Source organism: Rhamphochromis longiceps, linkage group LG22 (genome assembly GCF_057381845.1).
Source record: "Rhamphochromis longiceps isolate RC_006_pf linkage group LG22, R_longiceps_female_GT1.1, whole genome shotgun sequence".
Classification (NCBI taxonomy): domain Eukaryota; kingdom Metazoa; phylum Chordata; class Actinopteri; order Cichliformes; family Cichlidae; genus Rhamphochromis; species Rhamphochromis longiceps.
In genome coordinates this window covers 2,179,851-2,201,567 of record NC_140577.1, presented here as the reverse complement: position 1 = coordinate 2,201,567, position 21,717 = coordinate 2,179,851, and the positions used below count along the sequence as shown (strand labels likewise).

The following is a 21,717-nucleotide window of genomic DNA, read 5'->3' as shown; positions in this document are numbered from 1 at the left end:
ACATATATATAAATACAGAGACAAATATAAATAAAATATACGAAGGGGATAAATAGAATAAATAGGAATAAAAAATAAAAATACAAGTGAATTGCACATTTCAAGTATTGAGTCTATTGCACTGTTGACTATTTACAAAAAGTATTGCACAAAAGGTATTGCACAGTGAGGTGAAGAGGCACTACAGCTTAGTTGTTCCCCCCTCCTTTGTCCTCCTGTTTCCCCTCCCTCTCCCCTCCAGAGAGGAGTTAAACAGTCTGATGGCGTGTGGGACAAAGGAGTTTTTAAGTCTGTTAGTTCTTGTCTTTGGGAGAAGCAACCTGTCACTGAACAGACTCTTCTGGTTGTTTATGGCCGTGTGCAGAGGATGCCCAGCATTGTCCATAATGTCCAGCAGTTTCTTTAATGTCCTTTTCTCTGCCACTGTCACCAGAGTGTCCAGCTTCATGCCGACCACAGAGCCAGCCTTCCTGATCAGTCTCTCCAGCCTGCATGAGTCCTTCTTTGCTGTGCTGCTCCCCCAGCACACCACAGCATAGAAAAGTACTCCAGCAACCACCGACTGGTAAAACATCCTCAGGAGCTTCCTGCAGATGTTAAAAGACCTCAGCCTCCTGAGGAAGTACAGTCGGCTTTGGGCTTTTTTATACAGGTGCTCTGTGTTGTTTATTATTTGCTTCAGAGCTGAGCAAACATTAATGCTGCAAACAACAAAGTTCACTAATCAGCCCTAAATTTTACAGAAAACACAAATCTAAGAAATATTTAACAAGATTATTAAACCAAAGGGAAAAAACAGACTGTTCACAAACGAGGCGTCTCTGACCTTTGATCAGTAACTTTTAATGTTCGTCTGCTTGCACAGATCACGTTCTGATCATAATGAGGGAAATACACCAAACTACGCTTCATCTTTAATAAGGAGTCTTTAAATAACCTCGGACTGGATTAATGTCTAGTTTGAACTTTCACATGTTTGTAGTGACTTTGTGACTGAAACGTATCACGTAGCTGATCATAAACCCACTTCCTCCTCTATGAACTCACAAACTGATTTCCTCCCGAGTATTTGAAGCCGTCTTCTCAGACAGCAGGACTCGTTGTTGGTGGAGTTAGACGTGTTATTATTTCAGTTAAAGCACTGAAACTGATTCAGCTCACTGCTTCCACTGTTTGTGACTCTACCAGCCTGAGCTCATTTCCCACACAGATATTATAACTAGATCGGTTATGTGGTGTGTTTTGAGGTTTAGGTAACACAGAATAGTATCGTATTAAAACGTAATAATGCACAAAATATAGTGAACTTAATCAAATCACTATAAAGGCAGAATTAAGTAATTAAATAATGAAATAATGCAAAGCCTTTTTATCCAGCCTGATAAATACAACGCTCCCTGTTTAATCAAAGTCTGCTTTCCAGGTTTGTGTAAAATCCAGCAGTCATTGTAGCTGAGGGGGTGAATGTTACTGTACACTGATGCATGCACGTATTTGAAAATGATTAGAGCTGCTGTGTGTGGCGTGTCTCACCTTCTTGGATCTTGGATTGGCTCCGGCCACCCTGTGGTTGGTCAGTTGGTTCATGGGTCACCTGATAACCAGTAAATCTCTGGGAAAGTGTCCCACATGACCAGTTAAAGCCACCATCACCACCTCAGAATATCCAAACCTGCACGTTTGCCTACATCACATCCGTGTTTTTAGCACATTAGCTTCAACTTTCTCTGTCCTGCTCTCTTTAGGGACCAACTGGTCCTGTTGGAGATACGGGTCTTCCAGGACCTCAGGGACCCCCAGGACGGCAAGGACCCAGTGGACGCTCCATTATTGGACCCCCGGTGGGTTATACAGTTTTCAACAACCTTTTAGTCTTTTTTGTTACTTTTTTCCTTAATCTTTGATTTAAAGTGTGTTGTTGTGCCTGCAGGGCAGTCCTGGAGAGAGAGGTCAGAAAGGTGATGTGGGACAGCAAGGAACTCAGGTAATAATAGTGATCAGCTTTTATATACTGACAGATCACAGCTCTCATTGCACTCTGAGTACGATACCAACACTCAGCTTCTCATTTCTTTACATGAAGTGATGCTTAAACACATTACTGTGCTTTCATACTTGAATATAAATTATTTAGAGAGATAATAAAGATCAAATTTAGACTGTGAGGTGGAATTACCTGTTACTTAGGAAAGAAGGAGACTTCCACATCACTTCTAAAATCCTTCACTCTCTGCGAGTGTTTAACCTCCTTTCATCCCGATGTCTGTCATGTTGTGTCGACCTCGAATAAAACGCAGGTACAGGACTTCATATCCTCAGACTAAGGCTACGTTCACACTGCAGGCGAAAGCGCATCAAATCCGACTATTTTGACCCCATGTGACCCACATCCCATCATGGTGTGACAGTGTGAACGGCACAAATCTGACCTGGGTCACTTTCGTATGTGGTCCTGAATCTGATACATATCTGATGTTTTAGAAAGCGACTGCTGTTTGATGGTCATGTCGCATTAAATCCGTCTTTTACGTCACTGACACAAGACAGACGCCAATTATCAGCGCCGGAGAAGACATCGCGAACGCTTCCTGGCCATCCAGCGTAGATGTCAGTGAAACTGCTGGGAAGACAACGTTAGAGAAACGTGAACATTTTATTTGTATAATCTGCAGATTCTGACAGAAATCTGCAGCTATCCTTTGAAGCAGCAATAAGGATCATTATTAGGCCAAATGTAAATAACAAACAAAATTGGGAAAGATAAAGTCTGAAACAAGTCTTTACATTAATCAGTCACACAATACTGTTGGTCTGGGTCTGAACAGAGCGCGTTGTGTGTCTTCTTTTGCACATGCGGCCGCGTTGAGGGTTCACACAGGAGCGCGTTTGCTGTCGCATTTTATTTGTAGTGTGAACAAGCAGACAAAAAGATCGGATTTGATCATTAAGACCTGCAGTGTGAATGCAGCCTAAAAGTGTCCCTAAGAGTAAAAGTCCGTGTCATGGGAGCACCTGTGAGTACTCTTCTCTTAGGAGGTATTTAGGAATCGTGCATCCAGAGCTGCATCACAGGCCCACTCACATATAATGAGTTACAGACACTGATCTTGATGCATGTTGAGGTTTAGGGCTGGTGTGAACGTGACCTGCAGTGACCTCTGCTCTCCTCGTGCTGTTTCAGGGGGTTCCTGGAACACCCGGAGGTCCAGGGAGGGAAGGACCTCCAGGACCCAGAGTGAGTCATAACAGACACACTAATAATTCAGCTGTTTGACAAGTTTGTTGATACTACAAATATTAACAGTCAGTAAACCACTGGGATGTTGTCAAATACTAATATGAACAATATAACCTGTAATGTAGATATTTTATCATCTTCACCTCTGATACTGTTCATATGAGTACTACTGTAGTAACACTGTTATATCTGTAAACTGTCTCTACTGTCATTGTACTACTTTTGTTTTTTTCTAGATTATATTAAGTTATATAATACCTGAATAGAATGAGATTATGTACAATTCTATAAACTGATCTGCAAATTTAAGACAAATTACATATCAGATGTTGAATTTGAGGCATTGGATTGATTTTAAATATGTGCTAATTTGGGGCAGGAGCAACAATGAAGTACAAAAGAGGTGCGATGCTTTAGAAAATGACACGTTAATGCACGGCATGGCTCCACGGAAGGACGAGTGGAAAAGAAAACAGAAGAAAGATAAACGTTTCCTAAAAAGTCCAGAGGTTGAAAAAGGGAGACAGTCGAGCTGCTGTCAAATGAACAAAAAGACCCTTACAGAGCGAAGCAGCATCTGTGGCCCTGGAGCGCCCCCCTCTGGCCACAGTAGAGTCAGCATCACAGCCAAGGCTGGAAAGAGCGAGACACAGCTGCTGGGTCAAAGTCATCGGAGGAACTCTTTAATCCTTTTTTTATTATAACATCTACTTTCACCTTCTCAGGGACTGCCAGGCAAAGATGGCCCCCCAGGCACACAGGGCCCCCCAGGAACCATCGTAAGTCACTGTTGCTGTTTTTGTGAATGTTTTGGAGGATTCAGAGGAGGATTTATGTGCATGCAATGCCTGCAGCTTCTCTGTTAGGCACTTAAATGTAAAGTTTAATTAAAACTGTGACTTTAGGTGATAATGATGGAACTGGGTCAAGCTGGGCAGGGCTAATAAGCTCAGTCAGGCGTGTACAACAGGAACAACTTTATAATAATTCAAATAATATAATTAAAAATTGCTTTTGATTTCTTCAGGGAACTCCGGGAGCTCCAGGATCCCCAGGAAGTACAGGCCCTCCAGGAAAGCAGGGAGAGCTGGGCCCACCGGTGAGTCTGTCAATGAGTGGAGCTGCCTGTCCCCATTAACCAAACTGGCCGGGGTGGGCGGGGTTTTTAGCTCTTAGAAGGAACGCCATCATTTGTTTTATGAGCATGAGCTGCTGCATGTGAACAGAGACGCAGGAGGCAGCAGAGTGCAGCGAGGTGAGCGTCTGTCAAAGAGGTTAACAGCTTCCTGTCCAGTCTGAAGCTCTAGAAGCTGTTTGACACATTCACTGATATGTGGAGCTCAGTGTTTTGTGTTTATGTCAACAGAAAAGTGCTGTTTGAGCCTTCACCTCAGCCTTTCAAATGGCCAACACAAATCCTTCTTTCTTTCTCTCAGAGGCTGGCAGTGTCGTTATCCTTCTGGGTAAACGCTTGAGTGAACAGATCCATCACTGGTGCTGACGGCTCCTCTTTCTCTCATTCTGTTTCTACATCAGGACTTGTGTTATGTTGCTGCGATGACTCAGTGGCAGGAGTCACAGTTCACTCAAAGTCATTTTGTTCTCACTTAAACGTGTTTATTTCTGCTGTGAATGTGGAAGCTTTTGGAGCCTGCCTCTAGTGTTCAGAAGAGGAACTGCACTTATGCATAGCCTTAATGTTTCAGCCCCACAGTGTCGTTATTGCAATGTGTTAAAATATTTTGCCAGCAGTGGAAATAAACTAAAAATTCAAAGAGTTTCAAGCATTTAAATCAGACTAAAGGAGAAACAGGTGGGACAGCAGCTTCATGCAAAACGCAGCAAAGTGTCTCAGTTTGATCTCCAGCTGTTTGCAGAGTCGCTGATCAGTATGCAGGCTGTGCATGTAAACCTTTGTCTGCAGTCCATTTGCTGTGCTGGTTTCTACTTCAGCCACTGTAAACAGAGGTGTGTGAGCGCTCGCTGCTTTCGTATTTATTCCTGATTATGTGAAAACTTCATGGAGAGTAAATCACATTCGAAGTGCAGCAACAAAGAAAACACTGGACTCTGTGGGCGGTGATACAATCTGCTGACAAATGATTATTCATCACTGTGATAAAATCTTCATAAGCATGTAATTACAGATGCATGGGTGGCCTGCAGAAAGGCCTCATCAGCTCTTTACCTCATGCTGGCAGATTCGTAATGAGAATTTAGTAAAATATACAGTAGTTCAAGTTTTGGGTATTAACACTGTTTCCATAAATACTACATTCTGGGTTGTATTTTTTAACACTTTTTATTCTTTCTCATCTCGATAAACATCATTCAGTGAAAGTTTTGTATTAGAAAGAAGCACCGAGGTCACAGCAGCTCCATCGAAGTTGGTTTATTATGTGTTTGTTCCTCTGTTCTTCCTGGATGTTTGTCTGTTTCGTTATTATTATAAACACGGCGTTAAGTGACAGCGCTGCACAAATATTCATATTCTCTGTTTCGTGTCGACACATTTGAAGCTTTTAACGATGTTTCTTGTAGATTTGCTCCAGACTCTGAGAGGGAACGTTCCCGACAAACGTATCGCCATCACAGTCCTGTAGGCCAGTGGCCCAACCCCCGGTCCGAGGCCCGGGGGTTGGGCCGCTGCCGTAGGCCTCTCGCTGGTCTCGACACGTTCCTGAAATCTAATCCCCTCGATTTAGGACGTGTCTGTTTCCCTCTGAGACATGTCAACGCTGAAAAGTATAAACATTTGAAATTATGTTTTAGTTATTATTCATATAGATAAAGATTTCCAACATTTTAAATAAATGACAAAAACAAGCAGGCTGCAGTTTAATCAGGACAGCAAGATGATCAACATGCTGCCCTGACGAGAGAATCACCTGCTTCATCTTGTGTTCGATGCTTCACAAGTTTGGAGGTTTTTTCCTGGTTTTTCATGAATTCGTTTCTCTTGCAGGGACCTGCTGGAACTAAGGGAGAGAAAGGTGAACGGGTAAGCTCTCTGTCTTCATGTTATTACTTCCCCCCCAGTCACAAATGTCCTGTCTGCTGACCTGCATATAGAGATATATTGTTGTGTTGCAGCAGCAATGTCAAACTCAAGGACACACAAACAGTATAATAATATATATTAATATATGTTTTATTACTATGCAGTAAACATTAGTCACTGTTTCCTTCGTTGATTACAATAATGAAATATCAACATCATCCAATAAGTAAATATAATATGTGTGTATTTGAGTTTCATAAAATAAATTTACTTTAAATTTGCTGTAACTAAAAATTTGACACTAGCAGCTGAAAAAGAAACGAAACAAATCTGCAGATTTATGAGTGAATTTCAGTCCTAATAATTTGAGTCTGTAGCGCCTTCATAAAACGCAGAATATGAATCATTTAAAAACACTCGCACATAACTACGTGTGTTTTATATGAACATCGTGTGTTTTTTCAGGGAGATCTCCAGTCGACAGCATCAGTTCAGGCCATTGCCCGACAGGTCTGTGAGCAGCTGATCCAAAGTGAGTTAAAAAACCCCAAACCTTTATTTGTTAATAATAATAATAATAATAATACTAATAATGTTTGACCTGAACTGTTTTCAGGCCACATGGCGCGCTACAACAGCATCCTGAACCACGTGCCGAGTCCTCCGGTGTCAATCCGCACAGTTCCCGGACCACCGGGAGAGCCTGGTCGAGAAGGACCCCCAGGACCACAGGGAGAACAGGGACCCCCAGGCAGACCAGGCTTCCCAGGACAAAATGGACAGAATGGGCAACCAGGAGAAAGAGGCAAGTTTAACAAAACAGTAAAACTCTGTTACCGTTTAAATCAGTGTGAACTGAGGGGCTGCCACACGGCCCAGTATAAAATAAATACAAAAATATTTTGAACTGCAAACGATGCAAAGCTGCACTGGTTCAGTCTAACAGCAAAAAATAAATAAAAAGTCAGAAATGTGCAGGAAAGGTCGAACTTCCTGACTTTCTCCATGTTACAGTGTATCTGTATGGAATGACACAAAATATAGAAATTTAAGCAGTATTTATTTCTGTTGTGTGTTTCCAGGACAACCAGGAGAGAAGGGTGATAAGGGATCTCCAGGTGTGGGTGTACAAGGACCCAGAGGACCTCCAGGACCACCTGGTAACTTATTTTCCTGCTAAGCCTTTCTGAACCATCCCAGTGATGCAGTGAAGAAAGTCCTGAACACGATTGTCTGATTAGTAAAAGAAAAAATGTTTCACATGGATCATTAAGATGTTGTAAAATCCACAAATTCAACAGAAAATATAATTTTTTATCAAATGTCTTAACTGACATGGTAAGATTATTATTTTTATTATTAGTATTAGTACTAGTGTTGTTGTTGTTTTTCTGAACTGAACCAAAAAATGTGAACAAATTGTCTCTAAAATTAAATAGTTGATATAATTTTTCTGTAGTTTTAGTTGTTGAGATGTTATTAAGTTAATTCTTAGTGCCATTTAAAAATGTCTTAAACATTTATTACCTGGAAACGTCTGGAAGTACTTTAACTACTCGACTCTGACCATAAAACCATTAAAATAATCACTTTGATAGCTGCACAGTGTTTTTCTGTCCTCTGACTGACAGAACGCAGGAGAAAACACAAACACATGTTGTGATAACTTCGGGCTCACAGTCGGGGTTCTTATGACTGATGATGAGTTTGACCACAGAGTGATTCTGTAATTCTAACATTCAGTTTTGTTTTCTAAACTCTTCATCCTCTTCCTCCCAGGTCCCCAGGGACAGGGCAGACCAGGTAGCTCTGGACCCTCAGGACGACCTGGAAATCCCGGAGTACCCGGTCGGCCCGGAGCCCCCGGACCCATCGGCCCCCAGGGGCCTCCGGGTTACTGTGATCAGAACTCCTGTGTGGGCTACAATGTTGGAGGTACGTAGTCTCAGAAATATGAGGAAACTATGATCCACCGGTGTTATCAAGACTCTGATTCTGGTAGTTTTTAATCGTGCTGCTTTCTCTGGAGTTTTTCATCAAAGGAAAATACTGAGATCTTTGCTCTGGAGCTCTTTGCTCTGGAGCTCTTTGCTCTGGAGCTCTTTGCTCTGGAGCTCTTTGCCCTGGAGCTCTTTGCCCTGGAGCTCTTTGCTCTGGAGCTCTTTGCCCTGGAGCTCTTTGCCCTGGAGCTCTTTGCTCTGGAGCTCTTTGCCCTGGAGCTCTTTGCCCTGGAGCTCTTTGCTCTGGAGCTCTTTGCTCTGGAGCTCTTGTTGTCAACCACATGATTAAAGCAGCAGCCTCCACCGTGACTGTTGTGTAATTACAGCCACAGACTGAAGAGGCTGTAATGAGACAAACCTGCATGTTTGTTCAAATATGTGAACAGAAGAAACTTTTTAACTGAGCATGAAAACATTTCACTGCTGATTGTACTTGGACTGAAGGCATGAGGACAGATGTTCAGTTCTTGTGGTTCATTTTCACACTGAAAAGCTGCCACTGAGTTAAACAGAGTGCATGTCACAGAAGTGGGCATGAAACACTGCGTGTATAAAGGTTCATTTACACTCTGGAACCCTGCTTTCAAAAACTGACAGAAATTTAAAACCTCATGAAGCTGAATTTAAGAAAAAAGTGACGTCCGGCCACAAGGTGGCGCTAAACATGTTCTAAGAACTTTAGACACTTATTTCTTAATTCCACCTTAACAATCAGTCTGTGCCGGTCTGTGAGAGCAGCCTTCATGGTGTAAATGAGCCTTTATACATTTAGTGCTTCACATAAAGTCATCCACCCACACTCAGTGTATCTGAAGGTGAAACACGTTCAGATACACTCACAGCTAAGATGCAGGATTCAGTTTCACAAACAGCAGTGTGTGTGTTGAAGTTAAAAAACACAGAAATTCATCTTCAGTGTGTGATTTTTACATTTTGTACAATTTCAAATATCATGCAGCGCACTGGGCTCAGAAAACAGACTCGATGCAGCGACAGAGACGGAGATGATGTCTTTAACCATTTAGCCTCAAAGTGGTCGTGCTACGGACTTTAAAGGCTCATTTCACCCAAAATAATCAACTCTGAGCAGAATTTGTTGAGACAGTTTGTTTCTGAACATTTGAGTCAAAACAGCTGAGTTTTTAAAGTTTATTTATTCTGCTGCTTCTTATTTTAAATATCATACACAGACTTTTACAGTGGTAGATTTTTCTGTTGATGCTAAAGATGATCAAAATGAGGTTCAGTTTGTTGAACTGAGACTAGATGTTGAGTAAAGATGCTGATTATTTGACTTCAAAGTGAAAAATAAAAGAACAGAATATTTTATTGTGGTTAAAACTCATTTAAACGACAGATCTTTGAACATCAGCTCTGGAAGGAAGTAGAAGGAAAAAGCCTCAAAAACATGTTTTATTCCACACGTGGTCATAAACTCTGCATCTTAACATCTCAGTTGGTGCTAAATCACTCTGTGCAGTGAGTGTGGGTTTAATGTGTTGCTGGAAAGATGCTCCATGCAGGGTTTTCTAATGCATGCATTAGTTATTAAATGTCACCATATAAACATTCAACAAATGACTTTACAAAATCCACATGAAAGTTGCAGGTGATGAAGCAGCACTGCAGGCAGATGTTACCTTGCAGCATCAGTCTGTTCTCCCTCCTGCTGCAGGCAAAGACCCAGGAGGCATTTCTATCTGAGCAGCTTCACAGCTGATCCCTCACATGCATCCTGATCACTGTTAGTTTGCACCAATCACAAGTCAGCAAACATGTTTTTGAGAGGCTAAAGAAAACCCTGCAGGAGTCATCTTCAGCATGTTCTGTGCATGTTGGTGCTACATCACTGATGTGTTTGAGGTTAAAGGTCACACAGTGGCCTAAACGGAGCTGTGCAGCTTGCAGTCTGCAGGGTGGTCATGTGAGTAATGTCTGCATGTTGTAATCACTCTTCTGTCTCTGTGTTTGTGTCTCCACATCTCTGTCTTCACCTTCTTTTATCCCCCATAATAACCCACAACAGAATATTACTGAGACGTTCACAAATAATCAAACAGGGCTGTGCAATTCATTTGTTTTGTCTCGTGCTATAAATCCAATGCACCCTTTTTCCTTCCCAGTGTCCACTTTCATCCCCTCTCTAAAACCTTAAATCCCTGACAGTCAGTGGCAGGTTCAATGTAGCACCATCAGAATTATTGCTATGATCCAAACAACCCCACATGTTAGACCACATGTGACTTCAACCATGATGTGGCTTCAGTTAAGTTTGCATACACTCATGATGGGCGGGAATGTGGTAGTAATTTGGAGCTTTTTAGGATTTCTTTGAACTCTTCTTTTTCCAGGCTGGAATGATTGTAAAGCTTAAATCTTTAATGACTTATGGATCTGGATTAAAAGTATGCAAACACTCAAACTAATATGTGGTTAAATATACCTTCAGGCAAGCTGCACTTCAACCAGATGCTTTTGTTAGCCATCAACAAGCTTCTGGCATATTTCTGACCTGATGATGGACCACTCATCCAGGAAGAATTGGGAGGGATCATTTAAATTTGCTGGTTTCCTGGCAGACATTCCTGATCTGTCAGAGGACTCACAGGACGTTGACCATAATCATAACATTTTGTAAGAGATATATTGCTCCCAGTATTACACAGACATGAATTACTTAGAGAACAACATGCAATTATATATCATCATCTGAGCTGATCATCAGCAGATGTAATCTTAACCACATCAAAGACCATTATTATTATTACTTCCTGTAGTTGTAGATCCCTAAAAGTCAAACGTAGATTTGGTGCACATGAATCTAGAGTGGCTCACTGAGGTGCCGTATACAAACAGCACTACTTTATGTGATGCATTTGTTGCTTGTTTTAATTTTTTGTTGTATTTTTTAGGAGCAAGAAAAATATGGAATTATCAGTAGTTTGATAAAGAAATACTGTGAGCATTGACACGGTCGTCCTCTCCTTACCTTTTCTTCTAGATTATGATCGTCCAATTCCTCTTTTTTAATTCCCAGACTCCACTGACTTAATACAAACTCCTGTAACTCGTCCTAAACACTCATCTGCACGACAACTTTGAATATTTTTGCACGTTAAGTATCCAGATGCTTATCATTTGAAAGACAATATCTGAAAACATTGTTACTTAAAATATGACAGTTTGAATGATGTCATACTTGGCTGGTAATACTTAGACATTTGTACAAAATGTCTCACAAAACGTAAACATCAAAGCTCAGTCTGACTTATTTAAAGCTTTTTATCCTAACGACCCTCAATATTGTCAACACTGACTTTCTAACCCAGACTCACACATCCTGACTGGGTAACCCAAACTTTAAACTCCTCACCTTATTAACTGACTCATAAACCTGACCTGGTAACCTTTGGTAACCCTTGTCTCTGTGTCTCTTGCTCCTTCCTTCTTACCCACCCCTTTGTTCTTGCTAACCCAATCAAAACCCTACAAATTGCTCCAAAACACTGCTTCCTGTGGTGGCGGGGTCGGCCATCTTTGTTTTGGGCTTTTCACTGCCTATCCGCCGGGCTGCTGGTTGGCTCATTGCCTGGTTGGTCGGCATCACAGAAGGCGAGGATGTCACTGACGGCGGCGCTGTCCCCGCAGTCCAACTACCACCCAGCGTCTTCCAGAACTACGGTGAGGTCGAGGAAGACGATCCGTACCGCTACTACCAGCCCAACTACCCGGCCCCTCGACCAGTGGCGCCTGATGATCCCGCACTGGCCCTGGGTGACATTGAGCTGAGGTCTCCTGGCGTCTACCGCACCTCTCGGAGTGTGAAGGAGGAGGAAGAGAAAGTCGGGACGAAGAGGCGACTAAAGAGAGGCGCTGCGCGGACTAACTGAGAGGAGTTGATTCTGATTGGGCGGCTCGGAGCTGCTATGGACTAATCAACAAGTGCCTGATGTAAAGGATTTCTTATGGACATTGTAGAGGGACGGGAAGGGATACCAGTCGGGACTATTGTAACATCTATGCTACATTAAGAAAACTTTCAAAACAATTTACATTTTGTTTTTCATTTGTCAACAATATTGTTTGGAAATCGTCGGATCTTAAAGAGGGTTCATGTTTCACAGGTGAACTGTTCTCACAGACTGTATAACAAAGGTTCATGTAGCCACCAATGACGTTCCCCGCTGGTTTCTAACGTTTCGTTTTGAATCCTGTTTGGTTTCCTGATGCTGTTTAAAGAAGCAAGGGATCAATGTGAGAAACCAGTGGAAATGGTCAAGGGGTCGTGACCTCTCAGTTCATAGACACATTAAAGTACAGTAACGTGTCAAACTGGGCAAAAACACAGCCGTCCATTATTTTTAACTGCTTCAATAAGGATCATGGGGAGGAACAGAGTCTCTCCTAGTTAACACACAGTGAGTGGTTTATCACAGGGCTGTCGGGCTGTTTGCTTCAACCAGTGGAATATTTAATTCTATCCACAAGAAGGGAAACCAGTACAACAAGAGACATAACCACTTATAGATACACATGGAAAATGAACACTAGGAACACTGGTGCCCTTCTCATTGTTCAGTCATTAACAGTTGTGCTTTAACATGAACTGACCAAGATGTAAACGATCTAAATGGGCCTCAGAATGTAAATGTCTTTGAAGCAGAGTTTGAATCTCTGCAGTCATCAGGACACAGCTGCTGGATCCCAGGTTAACTTCAATCTACGACTCTATACTCCATCGACTTTAATGTCTGCATTAAATTCTGTCATTACAAAGTAAACACAGCTTGAAGCAGATTGTTGAACAAAGTAAATAAAACCCTGACAAATATCTAAATGTACCACTGCTTACCTTCAGTCCCTCTGATGATAAATGGTCCCTCAGCTAAATCAAACGCTGCTCCCTCAGTCCTCACAACAGCAGCTGAACTGCTCTGAACTCTGCATCTACACACAGATGATCTAAACTAATGGAGCCTTAAACCACGCCCCACTTTATCATTTTTATTCTTTATTGGACAGTTGATTAAATAAAGTGGGTTTTAAAGAAGACTGAAAACGACTGATTTTGACCCTGAAAGTTTCAACTTTAAGGTCACAGATCGACTATGTCAGTTTCCCCACAGACTTCTGTCAAACGCTGCCACCTTCTGGTCATCAGAGAGAATTTAGGGTTCAAGGCTAATCAGACGTAGAAGCTACATCCTTCTTTTATATACAGTCTGTAACTGTCCCTGTGGTTGTTAATCAGAGACTCGTCTGTCATTTATATTTTTAACCTGGTTGGTTAAGTGCCTCCAAACGGTCCAGCAACAACTTATTTCAAACTGTCTCCTTCATTATTTTTTCTTTAAAGCCTGTTAGTCTTACAAGATTTTATTTTACTCTGTTGCTTCTCTGACAGAAAAAATAAAATAAAAATATCCAAAAGGTTTTGATTTAAATTGCAAAGTGTTTGATGACAATGATGTAATCTGTTAGTGTGTTGGTCCTGTCCTGCATCAGTCTGATTATTACCTCCAGTGTCTTTGTTTTAAAGCCTTTTTATGTAAAGTTTTGCATGTTTTTGTTTATTTCAGTTACCATGCAGTGTATCATTTTCTAATCATAGAGCCATACAAACATTTTATTGTTACATATTCATATTATTTTGTAGTGCAGGTGTTGTCGCAGTATTAAGCTCAAACTGGTCTCTGTGTTTGGGGAGGCTGATGAAAATATAAGTTGTAAAAACTGAGATTCTTTCTGTGTAAATGTATTTTGGTTCAGTTTGTCAACCCACAGTTTTACTCAGAGAAGCAAATTTAACAAAGTTTAGTTGGAAAAAATGTTATTTTTCACAACGCTCTGTTTCTTACTTGGTGTTTTTATTTAGTTATCACTTCATTTCTTGTCTTTATATTCAGACTTTAATCCTTTAGTCTCATTGTCTGAAAAAAATCCCAGTTACGTGGAGGACTATGCTTTTATTCAACCTTGTTTGATGTGAATTTGGCCAGAATTTGAACTTTGAACTTTCCTTCTGAGTTTAGTGTTTTGAAGCCTTCAGGTCTGTGAGGAGAGCAGTTCCCTCTACACCTCCGACCAGAATGTTTAAAAAATAAAATCAAGGAATTAATTTATTTTTCACTGGTGTTGATTTCTGAGAACAATAAAACTGAAGTACAACCATCAGTGCTGCCTGTGTGTGTGCTGGTTGTAAATGTGTTGCTGGACTGAAGTCTGATTAAACTTGAAGTGAGCAGGAAGCCTGTTGGAGCTGCAACAGCAGGAGGCTGACTGGAAACTTTCAGGTGAGTTGAAGTTTAAAATTACACACATTATATTTGTTACACAGCAGACGATATTTAATATATTTAAGGGACAATTTACATTAAATGAAAGAAAAACTTGTGGTGACCAGGAACATATGCAGATGTGATCTGACAAATGTTCATTAAGGACCCATAAATGTCCATAACACCAATTCTGGGACCAATGATCAGCCTGTCCACCCGTCCCCACCTCTGACTGCTCCAACAACAAAGCACCAGTCAGTTTGTAGCGCCTCCTACTGGCAGAGGGCCCACAGTCCTGTTAACACAAAGCTCAAGGTGGGATCCTGACGTCACGTTCATTATTGAGGTGAGTCTTGTTTTTCTCTTCATGGAGGTCACACTTGTTCACACTCATCCTTCGTTTATATGTTTATGTTAAATCTACACTGACCTGTACCCCGTGCTGTGACCTACACGGCAGCCTGTGACCAGAGATGTAGCAACACGTTACACAACGATGTTAAAATGCACAAAACATCTTCAGTTTAGAGCTGACACGTTTGGGACGTTGCAGACGATTACAGATTTTGTTCATGTGCATTTTGTCTAAAGAGTGAAACATTTCAAATCTGACACGACATCAAAATATTTATGCAAACAAATCAATCTTGTTGCTGAACTTTGAATTAATCTTTGACAGAGGTCACTGGTGGTGATTAGACTCTTATCTTCCAATATTTATTATATTGGGAAATATAATGAATATTGTAAAAATAATGAAAAAGCATTAAACTAAAATTTAATGGGTAAAAAATCATGAAAATATTTGAAGTTGAAAAACCTGAAAAACACCCAGAACTGTAGTTTTAGGACCAACAGACTGACGAATAAACCAAGTAAAGCAAAGTAAAGACAAGCTGCACTTTGACTTTTATTAGAACAATTTGCTGGAACTACAGAGTAATGAAGTACTTCAAGGTTTTGTGTGGATGACTTCCAACCTTACTGTACAGCACAGAGCACAGAGGGACAATATATGTAATCAATATATGATGCAGAATGAACAAGTAAAGACTGTAAGCTGAGTCTGAGGCTCATGCAGGACATTTCATAGTGAGGTGTCTTTGGTTGGATTATTCAAACATTTACATCAAAGCACCAAACTCATTTCTCACAGATGAAGGTCATTGAATAAGAATAATATGACCGTCTCCATTTCCCATCATCGTCACAGCAGACTCCACGGTATCCAGAATAAGAATCTGACCATCCTTCTGCCCAGAACCTGTCAGAGAGATCAAATCTGATATGAAACTGGACTAAACTCATAACTATTGTCACATTCATATAAATATGCGTCTCTTTTGGAATATTTCCAATATTTGCTGTATTTCTTTCCCAGGTTTCTCGCCCACTTTCCCTCCTTTAGACTTTTCTCTGAGAATCATCATGCACACTAAAACAGCTTTCAAGCTTTGATGAATATGAAATCTTCCTGCTGTAAAAATGGAGAATAAAAAGAAGTCAGAGCTGACTTTCTGCTGTTTGAAACTGTTTTGTCAGCTGTTTACAGACATCACTTTGAAATGTGTGTCTATCAGGTCATATTTACTGAAGCTTCTTCCTTCATATGTTCTGAAGTTTTACAAACACCAAAGAAGAAGAGACAGGAATTCTCTGAAACACTTTTTGTTCTGTGAGAAAAGAAACATTACAGCACAAAAACATGAAGACAAATTGAACAAAGTGAAATGTGTCGGTCGCTGCTTTGAACATGTTTCAATCCTGATTCCTTCAAACTGACTTGTTGTAACTGAACGTCATCACAGACTGCAGATGAAGAGAGTTCAAGCACAGCTGTTCATTCAAAGGAGGATTTCTGCTTTTCTTTACATTCAGTTTGTGGGGCTGTTGGAAAATAGCTCAGCTCATGTATTGCTGATCTATCTTCCAAAACATCAGTGTTTCACTTCTAAATAATAACTCTGGAATAGAAACAAACTAATGTCTCACGTTTCTGTCAGCGCTGATCCGTCCACCCATTCCCATTTAGATCCTCCTGATGTCTGTTTGGCTCTCAGACCAATCCAAGAGTGTCCTCCAAATTCATTGATAAATTCCTGTTTGAGAAGAGACACAAATATTGTCTCCAGTCATAATTCAGCACTTCTGTTGTAGTGACATCATCTTGTGAACATGTCTGAAGGAAGAATAACTGTGATGAAACTTTTCTTCCATTGTGCAGAAATCAGAAAGAGCCAAAGAATCGATGAATATCAGCTCCTCCTGTAGCTCAGTCAGTGTTGCAGTGGAATCAGTGTTAACAAATCATTTGATTCAGTTGGATTGAATCAGAAAAATAATCTGGATTATGAGGATTTCTCTCATTTTATAACATTTCTGTGTAAATTAAATGTTTGTCAAATGTGTAAAAACTTTACAACAAAAAAGGAGAATCCAAGAAATCCATCAGAGTGGAGACAGGAAGCAGGTCACAGACTGACAGCAGGTCAAAGACACAAGTAACAGATGACTGTCAGCTCCATCAAAGATCACACAGACATGAACAAACACACCCACCTGTTCCTCTTTGCTGTTTATCATCACCAGATCAGCTCCTTTATCCTGACAGGCTCTCCTGCTCTCAGACCAAGTTTTACTCTCAGTGGATTTAAAGTAACAGCTGCTTCCAAATCTCATCCATCCTTCTGGACACTTCCCTTAAAGTCAAACACATGTTTTAAAGTCAGACTTTGTGTCCTGTTGTATCACATGAATCTTTGGTTCCTGTCATTTTCCCTGTAAATGCTTCATTTAAACTCAGGTTTTCTCTCTTATTCATAATGAACTGAAACTTACATTTATACAGAGAAACTGTTACACAGCATCAAACATTTAGGATTCAAAACAAAGACACAATCAGGTTATCACTGTGTAACACTGATGTTTTCTATCAGTTATTCAAACTTTATTACCTTCTATCTTCTCCTTCAGCTTCTTCACTTCTTCCTGTAACTGACTGTGGTTTTTACTCAGTTCATCATAACGGCTCTGTAACTGAGTCCGGCTGGTTTTTGTGTCTTTAGAGAAAAAAGATTCAAATTAAGTTAAAATGTTCTACAAATATATCTGTGATATAAGAACTTGGTGTTTGCTTACCTTGAAGTTCATCCTGGAGCTCAGTGTGATTCTTTTTGGTGTCATTGTAAACGTGGTTCAGTTTGTCACATTTAGCATGAAGTCTTTTGTTTTCACTCTTGTTCAAAGCATCTGAAATATTTCAGTGAAAGCAAAATAAAATAAAATAAAATGAGTGAAACGTTGAACAGAAATAATCTTCTTCCTCTGCTTTGTCAAATATATCAATAAGAGTCAGAAACTTGCAGCCATTGCTCTTTAACATGTCCTGTGGGTGGAGGTGTTAGAACTACAGGAAATCTGATGAGCTAAATACGTATCAACTGTGAACAAAAACCACTGACAAGATTCAGAATAATTGTGCTTCAGTGTGGAGGAAGAAGGTGAAGAGTCAAACAGCATTTCTACACCTGCAGTCAGAGATGTTATCTATATGCTTTGAAAGAATAGATTCGGACTCATGTGACATGTGCCTGTTCTCACTGAAAATATGTCTTTTTACATTCAGTCAAAGCTGCTCTGAGGCTTCAACACTTCCTCTTTCTGCTTATTTATAATTAATAAATGTTTCTTCCTGCAGCTTCCAGGAACTTCCTGCTTTCAGACGTCCTTTTGCAGGCGTCTCTGTTCTCACATCATAGATTTGTGATGTTTCTGCTGATCCAGCATTAAGTCTGTCACAGCTCCACCAGGAGCTAAAGGTCAGCTGAAGATCATCAACTGATTTAAAACATAGAATCAAACCACCTTAAAATCCAAACATCAGCAGCTGCTGGAAGTTTTCTCTGTGTTGTTGTTTTTGTTATTGTGGAGTCTTTACCTGATAATATAAAGAACCTCGAGGCAACTGTTGTTGTGATTTGATGTAATAAAAAAAGATTCATTGATATATCCCATCAGATGAATGGAGCTAACATTGGCTTGTTAGCTACCTGCTTAATACACCAAGTGAACTAACTAGTCGCACAATGACAGACGGCCACTGTCTAACATAGTGTGGCTGCACCTGCATCAGTCTGCAGCAGATGCTGCTGCCTGTCTGCTTTGTTGATGTAATCACAGAATCAACGTGTTGAGTGAAGAGTTTGAAGGAACAACAAGAACATTCACTCCACAACACACACAAGATATGAGCCAGGAATCATGCACACAGACACACACCTGCTAATCAGTGCTAAGTAACAGACTCATGAAATACTAGAAGCTCAGTCAGCAAAACCAACGTGTTGGTCAGGCTGTACCACACAGCAGCTCATATTATTGATCAGAGAATTCCATTTAAAATGCCACCGTGCAGTTTTTATGAAGAGGAAACTATCCTTAGAGACCAAAACTCATTTGGTCCTGAAGGGAAACATGTTTTTACTGCAGCAAAGGTGCTCATTTTAACATGGGAGTCTGTGGGGACTGACTCGCTTTCAGCATCAGCCTCCAGTGGTCATTAAAGGAACTGCAGTGTTTGCTGCTTCTGTGTTGGCTTCATGTACTTCCTGTATTTGCTGTGGCAGAAGGAGACGTTCTGGTTGTGAAGCTGCATGTTTGTTGGCTGCTGGGATTCAGTATCAGTCATACATTCATTTGCAGGAGAAGTTCAGAGGTTGTATCTTATCTTACAGCATATGGACAGGATGATGATCCCAGCTAACATCAGGAGGCACAGCACTCTTAGACCCAGTGTAGCACATCTGAAAGAGCCCTTCAGGACTGAAGGAGGATTCAGAGTCTGTGGTCCTGTTAGAAAGCAGTGTGGATGTTGGTCTGTGCTTATTTCCTGTCAGTCTGTGATTAACACATAGTGGTCACTACAGGCTGTTGTCTTGTATTTGTGTCAGTGTTGATGGTCTACTTACACATAAACCACTACATTGGACACTGATGCGTCACTCCATACCAAACACTTAATTTCAAATGTATGTTGTCCACCTAAGTGGACATGTAAAAAACTCTTTGAAAAGTAATTCATGCATGAAAGGCTTAATAGACCTGCGGTTGAGGTTGTATCAGCTTAGCCAAAAACAAAAGAAATATAACATCTGCGCTGTGACTAAAGTGTGTAAATAAATTTCCTGTTCACAGAGCTCTACAAATTCTTGTTTTTATAATTGACTTACCTCCTTCCTCCGATTGAAAATGATCATAACTATCTCTGATCTCATCTGTACTCTCGTAGATATCCACCTCCCTCTGCTCCCACTCTGCTCCGTCCTCCTTTCTGCTGTATCTCACCTTCTTTAATAGATCTGGTTTGGCATAAATATCTGAGGACATGTTGAGAGGACTGAGACGCTGAGCAGGAGTTTAAGCTGTACTCTAACAGTTCTGCAGTACTGACCCTGGTAGATATCGAGCTGTTCTGTACTGATGCTGCTCTCAGTGTTTCTTGTCCAGCCTTCTGTCTTCTTTCAGACAGGAAGAAGCTTTGAGGAAGTGGCAGCATGCAAAGAACCACAGACCTAAACTGTCATTTAATTAATGTGAATAAAAACCTCCAGTGTGGTGGAACACACAAATAGAACATTTCATTGTATTTATATTTGCAAAGCCACTCAGAAAAGTGTGAAAACATTTTGCATGAAACAAAAATAAATAAATTTTTCTTTGTTCAACTAAAGGTGAGCTCATGGTGAGACAAACCACAACCACATTCACACCTCATGCTCACAGTGTGCACAAAGCAGGAAATGTCTCTTTGTCAGCAACACCTTTTTCTTTTGCCTGATAGAAAAACATGTTAAGTTTTAACACTTGCTCTTGACAAAGGTGGTCGCACTTTTCTCCTCCCCTCCTCCTCCTCTCCCTTAGCTTCCCTGCTTAGCCTCTTATGTCCTTCTCTAGTCTCGTGTTTTTTGTATTACTTTCCCTGGAACATTCTCTCACAGTCTGTTCTCTAAAACGTAAAAGAGGAATTATGGATTTGATCAACTGGTCCCTGAATGCAATTGACACCCTTTTCTCAACGTGAAGTATGGGCTCGGGTGAGCCTGAGTGCTGAAGATATCGACCTATTCGGAACCATGATAACAGGGTCCTTGCTGATCGGAGCTGGCTTGGCCCTGACTTATCGAAGAATTAAGAAAGCGGAACCGGCTGTTCAAACCCCCACAAGGCTGCCCGCTGGGATTGAAATGATGGGACGAGGCCTGAGTTTCTCAAAATGGGCTCATTGAGTGCAGCACGGATAAGATCTTGGAGAAGCTTACGGCTGCCGTGAATACTCAGAATAAGACCTCTGAGTGCAAACTAGATTACATCTTGGAGGGGCTCGCTCGGAATAACACCGAAAGAAGAAGAAGAAGTGAAAACCTGAACAGAATCTTAATAAAATGCTCCTCCTCATCCTCACTTCATCCCTCATCTCCTGAGCTGAAGTCAGGAGTCTAACACATGAAACGTGCATAGACATACTTATTTTTTCTTGATATTGTAACAATTACTTATTGTCAGCAGATTAGACATGCAACCCGCTCATCGCAAAGGAACAAGAGAAGGACAGCAAACATAACAACAGCATGGTATAAGCTATTATTATACCAGCAGATGTTAGGCTCAAGTGTTCTAAAAATCACACTTACACTTTGGTAAATAGTTTGATTTCATTCTCACATAATAGGAGGCTTTATTCACTCAACGTTAAAGCCCAACAAAGTTACTGCCACTTCAAAGAAAGCTTGATTAACAATAGTGAACAGCAGCTAACAAAGGCTAAAAGCAGCTAACAGAGGCTAACCACAGCTAAGAACAGCAAACAGAGGCTAACCACGGCTAACCGCAGCTAACAAAGGCCAACCAAAGCTAACAGCAGCTAACGGAGGCTAACCATGGTTAACAGTGGCAAAAACACAGCACTATACACTAAAGTAAAGTAAATATACACTAGTATATGTGTCTATTTGCTCCCCTTACCTCAGTCTCAAAGTATATATATATATTTATTCTTATTATTATTCTTATTCTTCCTAGATTTATTGTTTTCTCTTGCACTGTATGGAACTGGAGCCTCGTTGTCTCGTCTCTCTTTAAACTGAACTTTATATAGCAGAGATATTAAAGTTTACTTTGACTTCAACTACCAACATTTCAACC

At 40.7% G+C, this 21,717-nt stretch overlaps 2 protein-coding genes across 10 annotated transcripts in view; one reads left to right on the top strand and one right to left on the bottom strand.

Annotated features, from left to right (window-relative positions):
• col14a1b (collagen, type XIV, alpha 1b) overlaps nucleotides 1-14,406 on the top strand; it is a 175,294-nt gene extending 160,888 nt beyond the window's left edge. For 4 of the 8 annotated variants that reach the window (XM_085397011.1, XM_085397007.1, XM_085397005.1 and 1 more), the window contains 11 exons: nucleotides 1,746-1,841; nucleotides 1,931-1,984; nucleotides 3,182-3,235; nucleotides 3,964-4,017; nucleotides 4,266-4,337; nucleotides 6,204-6,239; nucleotides 6,705-6,771; nucleotides 6,856-7,044; nucleotides 7,322-7,399; nucleotides 8,019-8,174; nucleotides 11,849-14,406. In XM_085397011.1, coding sequence (XP_085253137.1) covers nucleotides 1,746-1,841; nucleotides 1,931-1,984; nucleotides 3,182-3,235; nucleotides 3,964-4,017; nucleotides 4,266-4,337; nucleotides 6,204-6,239; nucleotides 6,705-6,771; nucleotides 6,856-7,044; nucleotides 7,322-7,399; nucleotides 8,019-8,174; nucleotides 11,849-12,129 — 1,137 coding nt within the window. In that variant the 3' untranslated portion in view covers nucleotides 12,130-14,406. Of the gene's footprint in view, nucleotides 1-1,745; nucleotides 1,842-1,911; nucleotides 1,985-3,181; nucleotides 3,236-3,963; nucleotides 4,022-4,265; nucleotides 4,338-6,203; nucleotides 6,240-6,704; nucleotides 6,772-6,855; nucleotides 7,045-7,321; nucleotides 7,400-8,018; nucleotides 8,175-10,265; nucleotides 10,662-11,240 lie in introns of those variants that run through there. The other 4 variants (XM_085397006.1, XM_085397008.1, XM_085397009.1 and 1 more) reach the window with 4 other exon arrangements.
• A 981-nt stretch (nucleotides 14,407-15,387) lies between these two features.
• Nucleotides 15,388-19,907, bottom strand: LOC146643068 (C-type lectin domain family 12 member B-like). Of its 2 annotated transcripts, none has more exons than XM_085395269.1 (7): nucleotides 19,746-19,907; nucleotides 19,249-19,365; nucleotides 17,656-17,766; nucleotides 17,472-17,576; nucleotides 17,077-17,216; nucleotides 16,510-16,616; nucleotides 15,388-15,781 (listed from the first exon to the last, which is right to left on the bottom strand). In XM_085395269.1, exons 1-7 carry the CDS (start codon nucleotides 19,900-19,902, stop codon nucleotides 15,661-15,663), a joined length of 858 nt encoding a protein of 285 aa, XP_085251395.1. In that variant the 5' UTR covers nucleotides 19,903-19,907; the 3' UTR covers nucleotides 15,388-15,660. The 2 variants fall into 2 exon arrangements, with proteins under 2 accessions (XP_085251395.1, XP_085251397.1); XM_085395271.1 differs by having other exon boundaries at nucleotides 17,472-17,555; nucleotides 17,698-17,766.
• Nucleotides 19,908-21,717: the final 1,810 nt, after the last annotated feature.